General features: G+C 31.3%; 1 protein-coding gene across 1 annotated transcript; it reads left to right on the top strand.

The window, feature by feature from the left end:
- The first annotated feature begins 2,709 nt into the window (after positions 1 to 2,709).
- Positions 2,710 to 11,021, top strand: LOC137930187 (superoxide dismutase [Cu-Zn]-like). The gene is made up of 4 exons (XM_068773352.1): positions 2,710 to 2,747; positions 9,081 to 9,147; positions 9,234 to 9,446; positions 9,989 to 11,021. Exons 2-4 carry the CDS (start codon positions 9,091 to 9,093, stop codon positions 10,241 to 10,243), a joined length of 525 nt encoding a protein of 174 aa, XP_068629453.1. The 5' UTR covers positions 2,710 to 2,747; positions 9,081 to 9,090; the 3' UTR covers positions 10,244 to 11,021.
- The last annotated feature ends 8,271 nt before the right edge of the window (positions 11,022 to 19,292 follow it).

Below are 19,292 nucleotides of genomic sequence, written 5' to 3'. Positions count from 1 at the left end.
TTGGAAAATTGCAGGCGCTTGTTTTCTCTTAAAGAATGTTTAGTATTAGAATGTAACGTTGTAAAATTTAAGGGCGATATATTATAGCATAGATAAAATTATATTTTACGTGTAAAATAGAGCGTTTATGGATATTTTTATCCGATTAGTAGCTCGTCAAAGATAAGTAAAACATAAATAAATTTCAAAATTAAAAATATACAGAATGATTGGTTTTAGATTTAAAGGGGGTGAATGTATAACTTATTTGCTGTTAATTAATGTACGATAGACCTCGTTGGAAATGGTAGTGGGCAGGGCGGATCGCTTGTGCAACTGATGGCCATTGGGGCCGTTAGGTTCGTAGGAGCTGCTAGGTCGAAGAACATATTCAAGGTCACGGGAAGTCTCAGCGAAAGAGTAGTCACCATTGCCATTTTTGGGGGGAGGCCTATATAATTATATCATCCAAAAATCAAAGGTTTCAGAAAAAAAAAACGAATAACGTAATTATTAGTAAAAGCATAGTAGTAAGTAAGAAAAAGCGTTTTAAAATTCGAATTTCTTCATATTAAGGTTAATTACTTTTTACCCCCAGTCTCTGTAGAATATGTACTGCCTGAATTTATTGGTCAGTATTTAAACAGAAAAAATAAATTAATGTAACATATTTCAGAACAATCACTTTATATAGGGTGAATGAAAATATGTATAAGATTAAAATATGTAAGCGGACAAATGAACTATACATCTCAAGTTTTAATCCTATTGCAGTTTAAATAAAAAAAAAAAAATATTTTAACGATATCGCAGAGAAGAGCTGGGCATTTATTCGATTGTATAAGTCATACCTGGAATATTCAAGTGTTAGGCTTTTTTGACAGAAGGTCACTATTGCTTTATTGACATTTAATGTCCACAGAGTTCGAAGCGCACTTGAAACATGGTTTCAGGTAGCTAACCCCAAAGGCTTCTTTTGGAATAGGCTCGCACTGTTCGTCATAGTTTCAACCCATAGACGTCCACTGCAAGGTATATGTCTCCCCCAATGATATGAATTGGTGGATATAGCATAATCATTATGTTTAGACGTAGAGGACGCTACTGTCGACCCTCTGGAAACTTGTTTGTGAGCAGTTGTAATCCTATATTTAATGCAAAAAGTGTGAAGTTTTTAATTAACAATTAAAAAATAATGGTTGATCGTAGAGAGGTGAAAATTTAGGGTTGTATGTATTTTTGTATGTTGTATCATATAAATATAAAAACAAAAAATTTTGTCTAAATAATACAAAAATAGGGGTGGACCACTCTTAACATTTAGGGGGATGGAAAATAGATGTCGTCCGATTCTCCGCCCTGGCCGAAATGCACGCTGAGATTCACGAAAATCGGTCGATTCGTTTCGGAGGAGTTCAGTCACGCACACCGTTACGACAATTTTATATATTAGATGTATCCCGGGAATCGAAGCCGCGACATTCGTTTGAGACTTGCAAGATATCTACTGCTGGTCAACCACTGTTCCGGCTAAGGCCGCTAAGCTCTTTGGTCGTTTGCATGGATGCTTTATGCTGTGACCCGGCGTAAGAGCCTCCTAGAGGGGACCTCGGCATGGTTCGTAACGAGACTCAAGCAGTACACCGATACATAGGCGCTTGAGAGGGCTGAACTTTGACTTTGTCGGTTGTGGTTGACTGGCTGTCATTACCATTATTTCAGAAATTAGTTGCGCTGAAGTAATTCAAGCAACGTTTTATTCTACGATTAAAAATGATTTTCTCGGTACAGGGCGGTTTCCACTGTATGGTAGAGGCGTCGTTTATATATATCGTATATATATACATCCTCTAGTTGTGATTTGCAATAATTAGTAATACCAAAGTAAAACATATACGTTACGTTTTGATATGGTTTAGTATTGTTTGATTTGTTATTCTCGTCGCGAGTTTTCGATATGTCGCAAACAAGTCTCAAGTTCACGACGAAATAAACAAACGAGCATCATCAGACAGAATTTAACCATTACAATTTTTTTTTAATTTAATCAATAACAAGACACCTTTGAAACTTGTTACGCTAATTAATATCTGTTGCTGCAACTAGCTAATAACTGGCAGTACAAAAAACGTCGTACAGCACTTTGTAAGATTTGGAAATCGATTTTTAAACTTCTTTTTTAAATTAAGGACTTTGGTTAATTATTGCAATTAAGTAGGTGAGATTTAAAAAAAAAATTGTAGCATAATATATGTATGTGGATTATCTATAATGTATTCAAAATATATAATGATTATTATTTCAAATTAATTTAATGCGTTTTTATAATATTTATAATTGTCGATTAGTGTTTTTAGATAATTTGAATTTTTACTATTCAATATATTTTAAGCTGTTGCACAATATTTACAAAAGTGTCGTTTACCACCCCAGGTAAGTATAAAATTTTCCATTACGGCCATTCGTTCCCGGTAAAACTTGTATAGCATCCTTTAGTTTGAACTGTTTTTACCATATTACTTTAACAAGGTAACTATCTGTTCTCGTATATTGTCATAGGTAATGCAGTTTATTTTGATTGCTACGTCGAAACCGGTTCAACCGTCCATTATATGAAGAGCCGTTCCCTCTCTCTGTAAAGTAAGTACAATAGGTCAAGCCGGGGAGGTGTTCTGTACGATCACGGTTCTTTTAATACTGGCTATTACAATTGTGTAGTTCAGTCGTTGATGGCCTTTTGGTAGCATTCGCAAACGGACTACGCAGCGGTAAGTCGTCTGTTTTATCATTTATATTTAAATTTTAATCGATTTTATAGAATCTCGCCTAAGAGTTTTTTTTTTAATTTGCAGTAGTTTTCAATTTATATGTTATATATTTTTAAATATAGAAATTAAATTGACCAAGACATGTTTTTAAAATTAGAATTTTATTTTAATTTATGCGTTGCGTAATAATATTCAAAATTATTCTTATATCCCCTATATATATTTTTATTCTTTTTAAGAACAATAAAGAATCCAAGGAGTGGTCAAGACATGTTTTTAAAATTCGAATTTCCTTTCAATTTATGCGTTTAGAAAATAATATTCAAAACATTTCTTTTATTTTTTATATATATTTTGATTCATTTTAAGAAATATGTGGAAGCCCAAGTTCTCAATATATGTTTTTAAATTTCGAATTCTGTTTTTATTCATATGTCAAGAAATAATAATCAATAACTGTATATCTTTTATAAATATATATATTTATTTTTTCTTTAAGTGCGTTTTAAAAATGTTTAAAAAAAAAAACAAAATTTTACTATTTCCTTTATTATTTAAAAATGCATATAAAATATCATAAAATAAAAATAAGAGCCTTCGATAAAATGACCATTAAAAATATATTATGTTAATTTTTTAAATTATACATTAAACATTGGTTTGCATTGATATTTATTTAAGTTTGCGGTTTTAAAACAGTGCGTTGCTTAATTGTTTTAATACGTTTATATTCAGTAGCCATCATTGTTAATTATATTAAACATTAAGATTATTAAGTTTTTCTGTTCTCACGTAGGTTTCACCAAGGAGTCTATATCATGTAGTTAGATTAATTTCGACTTGTTTGAATATCATACAAAAAATTATTGTAATTTCTTATGTTTTGTATTATATTAAACATTAAAATTATTAAGTTTTTCTGTTCTCACGTAGGTTTCACCAAGGAGTCTATATCATGTAGTTAGATTAATTTCGACTTGTTTGAATATCATACAAAAAATTATTGTAATTTCTTATGTTTTGCATTTGTGACTTTTGTCTTTTATATACCAGACGTATAATTTTATTTTGAATTTCAATAGGGATAATTCGTTACATCATTCACGATATAATATTTTAAATCATTTCTATATTTATAGCCAAATATGATATTGCGTTCTAACATTTAATTTTTTTTTGTACCATTAACTAGTTTAACTAGTATCTAATGGCACAAAATGTTGCTATATTTACGTTTTAATATTTATTTTTAAATAACATTTATTCTATTCAAAACACGATCTGTCCATCCATGATATTTATTATATTTATTGAAAACCTAACCTTAAAACTGAACTGTCATCAGTATTTGAAACTAACCCTACTTTTTCCTTTTTTTTACCTTTTTCACGTCACGTTTTGAATTAATATAATTTAAAAATTCTAAAACTTCTTTTTGTACCTTTTAAATACCTATTTTTTCGTGACTCGCGTAAAGTAAGAAATTTTGGAAAGTTGCTCAGACTGTCAAGGAGCCATCCCTGATAAATCTATCACCCAGACAAGAAGCTTGTCCATCAGGTGGACATTAAAATGCTTGTTGTCACAAACTGAATGCAAACAAATAGTTTCTAATGAACAAAATTAATTGAATAATAAGATACAGCTGCACACGGTCGCGGAATAAATCATTATGCGTACAATTAAATGCAGGTGTTCGTTCATAGTTAGTTACGCTGACAGTTACAAAGAAGTTTCCAGACCTATTCGCTGCAAACTTATCTTCATGTTATGTTGTTTTCATGTTGTCTGGCCATAAATACTGTTAAAATTAAAAAAAATATATATGACATTACATTTAAATTTGGAATTTATAATTTTAACACTATTTATAGTGATTTAACGTTTCCAAAAAAATAGCAGCAATTAGTGTTAGATATTTTTGTGTAATTGTGATAAATAGAACTCAATTGCTTTTATCGTATTTCACGAAGTAGGTATACAGTTAAATGCAATTATTGAATTTCTCTTTACGCTTGATATTATATGTATGTTTATTACTAATATTATTTAAATGATAAACAATACAATTTCTTCATCATTTCACCACAAATGTCCTTAAATTATAAGGCTTCTTTAAAATAGGGTTGCTACAAAAGGTTTCGTAATACCAAATTCACGTTAATGCTTATTCCTTTGAAACGTGAGCCAAATACACAGACAGAAAGCATGGACAATTTACATCTAACACTGCACTGGTGTCCCCAAAAGATATTTCATGGAGGGATATACCATAATCGCTAATTTGGCGTGCGGGTTTACGATAGCAGTGTGGTTTAATTGTACTCTGAGGATGCTGCTGGCCATCCTCTTGTAACTTTTGAATAGTGGTAATCCTATATCATTTATGCACACACTGTGAATTATATAAGATTGTATCCGGGAATCGAATTCAAGACCCACAATCGCATGTCTCAGTCCTCTACCGTTGGCCTACCACTACTAGTATATTGTTTATTATGTATATATAGTATATGCTGTTTTAAATATTTTGAATTATTTCACTTTCTTACTTTGTATTCATATGTTTTCGCTGAATCACTTTAGATTGATTGGTAGAAATGTACACAAGGTATTAAGTCCGCCATTATAAAGTGTAAACAGATGAGATAAATATGGGTTATAGGTTACAGGTATAAAGCGTGTATATAAAGATATTGAAACAAAAACTTTAGTAAAATGAAAAATAAACTTTGACAAGTAAATAAGATATTGTGGTTATCAAATAAATTAATAGATTAGTTGTAATCCAAAATTAAACAATCGTATTTTATTTATTATTATTTCACGCATCTTATTTATGTTAAATAGTATGTTTCGTTTTATATTAACTATCTCTAGATAAATGAAACATTTATGCTCACTTCTGTGTGATAAAAGTATGTTTTACACAAAATTATAAGTGATATTAATGTTTATAAATATCCAGTCAAGCTCAAATGCATTGACAAATAAATTGTTATTTAAAAAAATATTAACAACCGCGTAACGTGTTAAGTATATATGAATTATTTTATAAAAAAAAATTGTCAAAAAATTTTTGTTCTTAGTCGCGTTTGAAAATTAAAAAAAAGACGTTTAAAAGTATAAAACTGTCAAATTATGTTATTAAATAAATGTCGTCAATGACGTTCGCGATGACATTTTGTGTTTACAAAACGAGATAGATATGCTGCAAGAACATGAAAACAAAAAAAAGTCTATTTTGTTTATTATTTTCCTTGTATTTATAACAAAGTAATCGATTCTTTTTCAGTATCGATGTTTGTTTTGTAATTGTGTGACGCGTTTCGATAACGTCGCTCACCGATTATCTCATTTTAATAGCAAATAGCTTAGAATCTACTAGAAGATTCATTTCTTGTGTTCGGTCCATGCCCATACAGGTGATTGGTGTTAGGCGTAAAAGTTATAAAGTACAGTAAATAAGCTATACATTCATGATTTATAACTCATTTAATGTATAATAACTTATTCAAAAATTAATGGTTTTTGAAATAATTACGTAATAATTATAGTGTACGTAAAAGCGTTTTCAAAATTCATATCAAAATATTATTATATTTGATACTGCAGAAGTGTTTGGCCTATTGCATCACAAAAGAAAAAAAAATTACAGAGTGATCATGTGTAAAAAGTTTAGAGGTTTTTGCTAATAAACGTGCAATTCATAAAACACTTTATAGCTTATATATCTATAACCAATCAGCCTGTATATGATCATATAATAATATATTTTTCACTGCACGCTATTACTACTGCCTTGTATTATTCTCTTTTATATTGCGCAACTCGTAATTTTGTAATATTTGCACTGCATTGTGGGTGCTAGGTCCATTGCGTTGTAGGGAGACGAGTACGGTGCTCAGGGCTGATGATCCATGTAGCAAATTCAGAAAAGCCTTCTTTCAATGCATTACGTTCACATTCATCGACCAAACTCCTCGCCATACGTATTTCAATTCCAAAGAGAATCATTTGTTTCACCAATGCTGCTATAACAGATCTATTTATTTCAGCAGCCTTTACAGATATTTTAGTTATATTTCACTCACTTTTCTTCAAAGAATACAAATCACTATGAATGTATTAATAGTTATTTCGTTGACTACCTCGTAGTACTACTTACTGCAAATTAGCTGTGTGGTCTTTGGGTAAGTTTGCAGTATGGTTTGTTGGAAGAAACCTATAAGATACTGGTATAAGGTCGCTAATATGCCCAAGGCGAATACTCCTTTGTTCGTTATAAAGTCTTTTTGTAGTATTGAAGTAAAATATAAAAATATAAAAAAAACTTTTACATTCTAGTACATTCGAAGGTCTATGGTCAAGTACTCTATGAGGATAAATCTTCGAAGAATGTCAGACGTCTGGGTTTTTACGTAAATCTATATATACTACACAAAAAACAAGTGCAAAATATATATTAAAAATGTACACGAATTTTTTTAATCTTCAGACATTAATTATAGTCTGTGGCATTTATGTAAGTCACAGTGACATTACTCTCTCTATTATATTTTTAATTTCATCAAAAACTGTTATAAGTACAATGGGTCATCGTCTTTGATATTCTTTTTACTTGTACACAACCTCACAAACTATAAAATGGTATATAGTGACCAATGATACTTTTTTTTTTGAATTTTGGAATACCGGTTTAGTATCCGTAAATGTAAATATAGATAACGCTAAAACTTAATTTGAATTAAATCAATGGAAACAGATAAAAAATATTCAAAAGAAATAAATCCCACTGTATTCGAGTTTTTTTTAAACATTCAATTAGTATTTTTCCATTGTTAATTGTAATCGTTTGTTAAGCATAGGAAGCACGGAGATTTATCAGTGACGTGATTTTTTTACATTGTTTCTGCAATAAATTTAAACAGTAGTTTAAAACATAACATCAAAACTGATATTTAATCTTATTAAGATAGATTTATTAAAATTAAATTAAAAAATGTAAAATTGATGTTCATGAGAAAAATAAATAAACTAAATAAAGCTGTGATACTGCAATAGAAAATACAACTGAAGTGTTTGAGGATGTATGAAAGGAATGGAATGATTGAGAAAGGAAGATTGAATTATGGAATGATAGAAGAAGGAAAAAAGATGTTGTGAACTATGGAAGACGACGACGAAAATAAAAAATACATGAGAAAAAATTGTTAAGAAAAATAAAAATAGGGATGGATGGAGGGATATCCAATAGCGGAGGCCTCATAAAACAAAAAAAAAACACCAAAACTGATAAGTTTTGTCTTGGTTGCATTTCTCGTTGCAAATATATTCAGTTTAGTTATTTAAGACGGGATAGGTTCTTAGGTCAAAATCAGACAGTTTAAAAGACATCCAAAAAACAGACCCTGGTGTAGCTATTCCATGAGTTTGTTGTAGTCTCGTCACAGATAAATGCGCATTGGAAACCCTCGTACCTTAAAACTGACGGATGCTATTAATAAGGCAGTTCATTCTGATTCTATTTTCTATTAAGTTTGGCTATTCTGGCATTGTCGTTTCAATATTTAATGTTAGTATACTAATAATAATTATTAGTGTTTTAATAATATTTGCTCTTTTGACTTTGTAAAAACGTAATGTTTTAGGTTATATGATCATTCGTAAGGATCCTTATAAAATTAGTTTTATAGGTATTTTACAGCCTTTTCCTGATGCCATTAAATTATTTACTAAGAAACATACTTTTCATAATTATTCTAATTAAATGTCTTATTATTTTTCTTCTATTATTAGACTGTTGTTTTAGTCCAAAAAAGTCTACTTCAAGGCATAAGACTATATATGTATATATATATATATATATATATATATAATATATTACGCAAAGGAAACTGCTGCCCATCCTTTTGAAGCTTATTTTGTGTGCAGTGACCATCTTATATAATGAATGCACAAAGTGTGAATTATATGAAATTGTATCTTGGAAAACTAACCCGTAAACTACAATCGCAAATTTCAGTTCTCTACCACTGGGCTATCTCTGCAAGAATGAGAAGATGATCACATATGAATCCCACGAAAAGAAATGAATAGAGATATTAAAAATCTTTATGAAATAGACGTTGTTGTTATAATGATATGAGTACAATTATATTTATCTTAAATAATTATATTAGTATTAATATTTTATTTTATATATATAATCTGTACGATACGTCTAGCGTGCTTTTATGAAAACTAAATAAAATAAAAAGTTAAACCGAGATTAAAAAGTTAAATTAAATCTTGGCTTTGCGGCCCATGTATTATCAACATTTCTTGTTACAGATACAACAATATGATGTACATATTTATGCTTGCCTTCGCGGCCATTGTGTCGGCCCACCATGAGCAGGTAATTTCTATTTTAACCGCCTAAAATGTATAAATAACTATTTTTTTATATTAGTGCATCTTAATAAAGCTAAACAAACCTTTCAGCCACAACAGTATCGAGCTCAGGTAAAACTGGCTGAGCCGAAGGGTGACCAGGTGCATGGAAATATCACGTTCACTCAACTGGCAGACGGCAAAGTCCACGTAGCGGGTACGATCATCGGCCTTCCTCCAGGGCACTACGGATTCCACGTTCACGAAAAGGGAGACATCTCCGGGGGATGTGCTTCCACGGGCTCGCACTACAACCCACATCATGTAATTCTATTACAGTGGTTATTCCACTGTTTTCTGTAAACACCTTTCATTTAACCCACTGTAACAACATATCTTTCAACATACAATACCAAAGACATCGTATCATTCATTGTGTTAAATTATAATTTTAGTTATTAACAATGTAAACAACTACTCCTCCCCCCCTTCACTAATTCATCATGTTCTTAGGATGTTCACTGCTGGACATGTACCCCCACGGTAAAGTGGTTTTAAGTGGCTTGCATTCAGCGTCTTTACTAATCAGATCATAGTAATTTAGAGAAACGTGTACTTTCTTAAGAGTCTACTCCAACTGGTCAATGTAAACACGGCATTCTGTTTTAATTGGACTTTAACTAAAGCTAATTAATGACGATTATTATCTATGACTAGAGATAAAGTCTTTCAAAGTCTTCTGTCTTTTCAGAAAATTTTTAAAAGCTACCTTTTATTATGGCCCGCTCCATATTTTTGTACAGTTTTTTTATAAATTTTAATGATATGTGTATTTATGTTTAAAACAAAGGCTTTCAATATTCTAGAAACTTCATGGACACCCTAATGACGTTGAACGCCACGTGGGCGACCTTGGAAATGTAGTCTTCGACGAGAACAACGTCAGTGTCCTGGACTACGTCGACAGCGTTATAAGCCTGACAGGAGAGTACTCCATCATCGGAAGGGCTGTTGTACTCCACGAGAAAGCTGATGACTTCGGAAGATCAGATCATCCAGACTCCAAGAGTACGGGAAACGCAGGAGGAAGAGTTGCATGCGGAGTCATCGGGATCTTGTAGGCACTTGTACAATATATTCGCGTTAAGAAAATCCAACTAGATTAAATTATAGAGACGATTGTATACTTTCTGAAATTAACTGGTCAATGTGAACAAAGCCTTATAATTTAATAGGTAAACAGTGTTGAAAAACTTAGTGGCAACTATGGGTCACTATTATCTTAACGCGAAAACTTTATAGTTATAACCATATGCACTTAGACTTTATGCGTTTTTAGCAGTTCTTACTTAAAGTTTTGCATTGCTTTTAAGTAATTCCTATGTAAGATAATTTCAAAATTAACTCCATATACTTAAAAACAGTCGATTATTTTTGAAAAAAACTTATGACAACGTTGTCAAAAAATTTTGTAGGTTTTTATTTTCATTATAGAAATGTCAAAACTATTTTTATTGATTTTAAATTATTTGCAACACATTAATCATTAAATTACCCAGGCACAATTGCAACATATTTATAATCTATGCTTAATGTCTTATTAATATTCATATAAGTCGAATTAAATCACCAAGGTCGATGTGCATATACCTTTACAGTACTCTAAAATGAATAATACTCTTCACTTTTTTATTATCTGTGTTTCGTTTGTGATTGATTGAAATAAACACAGTATAAATTGCTTGTTTGTTATCTACCATTTTTTATAATATAAACTTGTCCATACAGTAACGAATATGATATTGCGTTTTTAATATCTATCCTTTTTTATAGTGTCTTGCATTTATCGGTTTTGACGAAGGAATTTTTCATCTGTGTAGGTTCATTGACCTTTCATATTTAGTCTGTGGAAATATCGCATATGAAAACATTTTAAAGTTCAACAGAAACGTTACCTTATCCTTTTCTATGACTTTAACTGTAGACTTGTAAATATATAGCCACAAGCAGACAAACCAATTTAATACGTCATATAAATATTCCTAAATACAAAAAACCCTTTACGAAAATTTAATAATTTTTTTTTAAATTTAATTACTATGCTATTTTAGTCTCTCTTATTTTTAGAAATATTCTCACAAATAAATTAGGCACACTAAATTATATATATGGATGCAGATAATTTTTACTAACTAAATATTTATTACCAAAACAAATAGAAAAGATTTTTTTGTAAAGTTTATGTTTTAAATTAAGAATATATACATAATAAATAAATAAAGAATATTTAAGTCATATTAATATTTAAGAGATTACGTCAAAATCAACTTATTTTTATGATTTCTTTATGAGGCAAGAGAAAAGGTTAGGAAGATACTACTAGATTATTCTTCGACTCCTTCTATTATTAGTAATAGAGTCGTATTTAATACTAAACTCTACTGAGATGATTAAAATTGACCTAAATAATAAACAACTATTTCATTGCTTGCTCAAGCCATAACTGTTTGAAAGTGCCTCACCTTGAACCGTGAATGTATGATGCACGCACGAAGTTGCTGATGGCGACTCGAAATGGTTTATTTGTTGCGAACAGCTTTATAAATATAACATGACCTTTTATGTTTAAATACGTAAATAATTTGATTATTATCATTTTAGTCGTAAAATGTCCACTGCTGGGCATAGACTACTGTAATTAATTTCCAATAAGAGAGGTAGAAAACAGCCTTATTCTAATGATTTTAACAAGATCTATCCACCTTATGAACGTTCTACTCTGAGCTTGTTCATCATAAGTAATGTCGTGTTATTGGTAATAAAGTGAAAATAGAAAGCAAGTAAATAACCACAGCAATAATCACAGAGTAAAAAATAATGATGTTACTCCTTTATAATAATGTTACTACAAAAGGTTTAGTAATACAAAATTCGCGTTTATTTTGGCCCTTTTGAAACATGAGCCAAGTATCAGACACATGGATAATTCACATCTTTCACTGCACTGGTCTCCTCAAAGATATCTTATGGATGATGATGATGGATATATCATAATCGCCACGCTTGGCAGATGGGTTGGCTTATTACTAAAAGAACGTCGCTGCCTATCCTCTGGAAACTTATGTTGCTATAGCACATAGATAGGTATCCTTTATAATTAATGCAAGTGTGAATTATATACCATTGCATCCCGATCATCGATTAACAAACACTTCTATTTAAATTTTAGTAAAATATTTGAATTCTATCGCAAATTTATCTTTTATTTTATCTGTGAATTCATCTTACATGACGTTACGACTTTCTTCCATAAGAAAATAATTCTGTTGATCAGAGATAAATCAATCAATGATAATGTCAAGCAGCGTGTTGAAACGTGATGCGATTATCTGTATGTGAGCATTTATCTATTTGAATACTCGAATCATCGGCATACATTTAAGCGCATGATATTAACTATATATATTGTGAAAGTGATTTGTTAAGGCCATCGGGAGATACTATAGGCAGGCCGATTCATACCAGTCCTACTGGAACTATATAAGGAAGGCCAATGTCAAGCGATGGAGGTTGTATGGCTGAATCGATAGTGATGTTGATAACCACAAAAAAAACTTTTGTGTATTTTTTATGACTTCCGTTTTTGGGTGTGTCTCATTCTCTTTCATCCTTTTCTTTTAATACACACACTCTCTCTCTATCTTATCCATGACATTTCTTTCTCTTTCATCCTTCACATTATCTATCTTTCTCACTTTACATTTCACCCATCGCATCCCATCCTTCGCCATACTCATTGCAATTTTACACCTTAGATTTACATTTTTTATTTTCATTTACATTTCCATCAATATTAAATTTCGCGGTATTTTATATAACACAATTCCATATAACAATTTTTTTTTAATTTCTTTATCACAATTCGAGTCTTCTCCTGGCACTACGTAAGTTTGTTGCGCTTTATTACGTCGACAGTTAAGTATAACACTAACCTTAAATCTCAACTTTGGGTCGTCTATTGCGTCCAAAGCTAAATAAGCTGCCAAGAAGCTAGGTATTCAGAAGAGGGTACGATAGTATTTTACACCAGGATAGCTCTTCAGTCTGGTGATGTGTAGAATACTGTAGCCATGTTCTGAATGGATCGACGAAGTACCATATTGACACTTTGGACTCTGTACAGAGACGTGCTTCAAAGCTTGGAGCAACGGCGAAAAGTTGCCAGCTTATCGGCATTACTTTGGAGAGTGTGCAGTGGAATTAGACTAATTTCCACATCTCCTTTCTTCAATCGAACAACAAGACGCATGGATTCACGAAAACTGTACACGGTTTCAAATTTCTATCACCCTCACTAAGCGTTTTGCTAATACTTTTATAGTGCGAACAGTTAAGGAATGGAATAAGTGAAGAGTAAATAGGTTTCTTCTAGGCAAACATGTGGCATCGTAGACCACGTCTTCGCCTAACATCAGGCGAGACAGAGGTCAAATGCTTTGCCAATAAAGTATGAAATAGTCTTACTTTGTAGTGGTCTTCTCAACCTAGGAGCATATAGGAGCCTAATAGATTTAATTTTAAGAAAATATAATAGAGGTTATTAATATGAAAGAAATATATAAAAAAAACAGCGTGTTTTTTAATTGAAATTACTAGCTACTCAGTTTTTACTTTACCATTTGTCGCAAGAGCTGTCAACTATGTATATTAATATAACTGTAGATATATGCATGAAATTATACATTCGTATGAAATTATATAAATAAATAATGAAGTGAAATAAAAAAAGGAATTATTTAAAAATAATGATCATGTTTCTCTTTTTCGTTAAAACGTTTTAAAAGATTAACATTTTTTTAAATTGGTTTATATTTGTGCAATCAGAATTGACATTAAAAAATTAAAAAAAAATAATAATTGAAAAATTAAATTGAACGACTCTTTCAGGAGTGGCTAAAAGTCACAATCATATGCGTTTAAGATAGTCGTTATATTTTTTAAGAAGTAATATAATTAATGTTTTATGACGTTAAACTATCTCGCAATTCTGTGGTCAATCTGCTAATCGCCTCCTATCTTTTACTAGGCGCAGAGAAAGATAGGAGGAAGCTCACTCGTCTTATGTAACATTCACAATTACAAAATAAATAATAAGAAATATCCAACATAGAATACGCTTGTGATCATAAAAATACAAATTAAGAGGCCACCAACAATCCTGTTCAAGTTTTATTTATTTATAAAAAGATTAATCTCGTTGATGTAATAAATAATAAAAAAGCATAACCTTTCGACTTTCGATTATTATTTTCTTAATATTCAAGGTGATAATAGAATGACTAATTTGTAACTCAATATACAGATAAGTAAATATGTACTTTATATCTAAGACAGTTGGCCGAAACTGATGTGACCTTTTGATGACAGGCAAAAGAACGAATAGTAATAAAAGGACCAAGACTTAGCCACCTCTGCACATGCAGTGGTAGTCGTGCAATAAAGTGCACCGCCCGCCTGCCCGCTGATAAATGCGTATGCGGCAAACAATGCGAATTACACAACCGCCACCGCCAAATTACTCAACACGTGTTTCACCCCTCCACGGGGCATCTTCAGGAGTTATGTTACACCGATTAGTGCCAAACACAGAGTCACTAAGTGTTGGTCCTTTTCTTACTTAGGATGGACTTCCGCGAGGTAACGCCTGATTCCATTAAATATTAAAGAACGAATAGCTTATAACTGAAGTTAAAAAGTGAAATGGTTCACATGTTTAACGGTACAAATAACAGCAGATCGGTTGACATAATCATAGGGAACCGAAACATTTATTTAATACTTACTCGATAGACGTTTGGTTTTAAAAATTCTCATACCTATATGATAGCGTCTGTAAACTTTTCTCCTTAATTTTTCTCACTACAAATTCCTATTTATTTCCTCAATTTCAGTTCGAAGCTTAAGGAAAAATTTCGCTCTTTGAGCATTCTCCTACTTAAATTTCTCTCTACTACTGACTTTCTTCATTCCTCCTTCACTTTTATCGACATGGTTTTCATTGCTGCTTAAGTGACATTTTCAGTTTCTGCGGTCTAAGACTATTTTTAAAATTGCAAAGCTCGAATGCTTTCTGGGGAGCTTCGGCTTGGGTCGCTGCATACATTTTACTTCAAAATATGAAATAATGTATTCTTAACTTTGATGCTACAAATACACAACGACTGACATTGCGATTGATATATCGATATTGTACAAATGCGTATCTTCTGGGTTTTTTACCATATATTACAAGCGTAAAAAATGCAAGCCGTACTAGAAATCATATTTTTTTCGATAGAACCTTATTACAAATTTGTTAACAAAATATGAACGAAATTATTAATGTATTTCTCAAGTTATGGCACGACCAAAGGAAAAAGGAATTCCTTTATATATACATGTGGATTGGTTATAGCTGTAAAAGCATTTTAATACTGGAGTAAATCTATAGCTTATTTATCAGAATAAGCATTTTATGCCTATTTACTATCATACTGTATAAAGTGATCGCTCTGAAATATGCTACATTAATTTTTATACATTGGTATACGACAGTCCAAAAAACTTCTAATAGTAAAAATACCCAATTTTGAACAGTTTTTCTATTTTCAGTTTTACTTTTTTTTGTTATTTACTCTTTTTTAATTATCGGCAGCTAATTATTTAAATATTAACTCATCTAAAACTGTTCCACGTATAAACGAACAACCTGTATATACTTAATCTGCAAGGGGCATTGGGATAGTGTTTTAGAAACAAAAATACCAATTTACCTATTGCACCTATAACTAATTACTTTCATATGAAAGAGGGAAATGGAATGAAAGGGTAAGACAGATGAAATGAGGAAAGTAAGGAAAAGAATAAAACATCTTAAGATGCATGGAAGAAGTGCGCTAAATAAAAATACCAATTAAAAAGAAATAAAAGTCCCTAACCTAAAAATAAGTTAGAGGTACGAGTGGACCCCAATAGTGCCAATAAAAATTAAAACAAAAATCACTATAAATATCTCTAGCAAATTTTCTTCTACGATTTCTTCCTCCAGTTTATAAATCATGTAAAACCTAGTTTCAAAATCACTGATCGCATCCTGGTTCAGTTATCTTTAGTAACTTTGATTTGCGTAGTTCAACGCAAATTCAGTGACGTCATTAAATTCAGGAACCTTTTGAAGATGTTTAAGTTAAGCGCCTTTAGTGCTGCCTCCACGAGCGAACATTCTGCATTAAAAAAAATTTAAATCTTGTTCAACTTGGAAATTTCTCCTTATAGTCCCATTACTGTAAAAGAATAATATACATATATATAATAATAATACTCTATAAAAAGGTTTTATGTTTATTTTCAGGGATCCAGTGCTAGGATGGAACAGAAACAGTGCGGCAACTTTGAACAATCCAGCTTTGGTTATTTTCGTTCTCTTTATTACTAAACTTTGGTTGTAATATTGTAAAACATTTTTTATAACATTGTTATATTTATATTGAAATATTTAATTGATTAAATGAACATATTGTTAATCTTCTCAATAAGTCAATAACTTTGCTAATGTTTTAAAAAAATAATAAGTATTTTCAAATTATACGTTTTTTTTTTTAATTGTCTTCGAAGTGTTTAAAAAAGCAACATGGTGTGAAACAAAAGAGAATGAAAATGTAAATTTACAAACATATAATGTTATCACCTTTTTTATGTTTTTAATTTATTTTAAAGTTGTCGAATATTTTTATAATATATTTCCTGAATTTTGAAAATAAGCTAAAAATAAATAAAAAATAAAATTACAGTTTTTTATTTCAAATAACCTGAATCGACTAGTGTCTTGCCTTAGTGTTTTATAATTGATTAAAAACCTATTAAAACCTAAAAAAGCTTTTTGATAAACGTAGTATTTATTGTAATGGTTTTTGATACACAACATTGTTAGATCTTTTTTCAGTGTATAGATAAATATCTTAATACGTTTCCAAGACGGCAACAAGCAATTGGCCATGAAAAAAATATTGATTCAAAATTGATGTCATTCACACTCTACAATTTCCCATTGTTGTTTATGTATCGGCATAGTAAAGTAAGTAAAATTACATATTAGTTGCTACATTATTTTACTTCAAGTCGCTGCCCAAACGCTACAGACCGTTAAATGCCTTGAGATTTAGGACAATGTGACGGGCCAACTCATCAAAAGATTCTGCTGTAGATTTTTTCTTGAGAAGGTCCGGTAAGCTGAACGGAGATATATTAAGGTTTTCACATAAGGTCACGTGGTAACGTCTTTTGGATGCGAATCGGGAGCAGTGTCTGAGTAAGTGATCAAAAGTCTGTACTGTGGAGTCGTCTTTAGTACTAGGCTATGAATACATCGATCTGGTATCATGGCAAATATTGCCATTGTTTCGTATAATCACGATTGCTGGACTTTGGCTGGACTGGCCATTCCAAAATAGACAAATCACATTTTATTTGACACGACTTACGAGTGGTATTTGCAGAAGCAGCTGTTTCGAAGTGGCAGAGTACAGAGAACACCTAAGATAAGACCTTAGAGATAGCAAAACCCCAGGTCTTCTAAGGGAAACCACGGTATTAGCTGCTATAACTCTATATCTCCGACATAGGATGCCGGCGATCACCAAGTTCAAGGAGACCTTGAATTGAAATGTTACTCGTTATTAAAATAATTGAGCGGTATCCTTATTCACGACTACACGGAGACAAACGACAGCGCGAGTCAATCAACCACCAACGCCATCTATCGACGCTATCCGAAGTAAGTTAGAACAGTGTGAACCATTATTGAAAAAATATCTGGCCTGACAATTATACCGGCCGCACGTCCTTCGGTATATTATCAGATATGTAAATTTTCTATAAAAAATGCAAACACATCGATTGATACTAGCTCTAGCCGCATAATAATGGCTTACTACGGTTCACATTTGTATATTCTCATCATATACAACCAGTAAACACGTGTTTTTATTTCTATTAATAATGCTGTGGTACTTTTAACTGTAATACGTATAAAATAAGGTTTAAAATGACTTGTATCACTATAAGCTTGGGATTGGTATATGTTTCGATGACTGTATTGCGAGAATTTACGCAAGTGCACTTGATTAATAGGAGTTGGTTGATCAATGCATGAGTGTCGTGTATCCAAGACCTGGCAAGATGATGTGGAATTTGACATTGGTTGGAAGAGCTTGCGCTAAATGGCTTCTACTTACGCTTAATGGATTGTGTATTGTATGTGTTTTTATGAAATAATCTTAATTTTAAGTCATTTGCTTTATTTGCCGGACAAAGATAATAAAGCACTCTTTCAACCCCACGTAAAGCAAGTGAAAGAGATAGATGATTGTTGTAGGTGCCAATAAATGTAATGAATTATATACGATTTGTTTATATGTGGCTACTTTGTTAAGGTTTGACAACTTGTGTATTTTTATTTATTTATTTTTTCAGCCTTTATTTCTCTTCACTTTTCCTTGCAAGGGTCCAGGTACTTTTTGCTCCTTTCACGATATTATCTCGTTTGGTTTTAATACAGATAGAACGCGTGGGTCAAATGTACTAGTAATATTTAAGTTTTCGAGCATCGGCATCCTAGCGTTGGAGGATTGAAACTTGCGATCGCAAGTCGCGGCTTCGATTCCCAGGTTTTCTTGTATAATTCACACTTTGTATATTATACATACATAGTATTCCACTGCTCATAAACAAGTTTTCAGAAGATGTGCAGCAATATCCTCTGCGTACTTTAATACCACATTGCGATCACCAAATCGCCTGCCAATTATGGTTTAACCTCCATGTTTTTTCAATCGATATCTGTGGTAAATGTGCGAAAATTATACCAAATATGATATTAAACAGAAAACATTAATAATCATAGGATTATTAAATAGAAAGCCACTGAATTTGGGTGCACTGAGCAATTGCATTGTATTTAATATTTATTTTATGAACATAGTAATAAAAAAAAACAACTACAATATGAAAAACACTACTATATCTTGTGCTATTTCTTATATTACTTTATATGATACATTTACATTGCTTAAGTTTCATTAACATCAGCCCATTGTCTTATCATAATTTAAATATTTTTTTAAATTTATAAAC

The sequence above is a fragment of the Battus philenor genome, unplaced genomic scaffold (genome assembly GCF_028537555.1).
Source record: "Battus philenor isolate CCGP_79_NKW_IND1 unplaced genomic scaffold, ilBatPhil1.0.hap1 SCAF_6, whole genome shotgun sequence".
NCBI classification, from domain to species: domain Eukaryota; kingdom Metazoa; phylum Arthropoda; class Insecta; order Lepidoptera; family Papilionidae; genus Battus; species Battus philenor.
The sequence above is the reverse complement of the archived record's forward strand: the minus strand, read 5'-3'. Positions and strand labels throughout refer to the sequence as shown.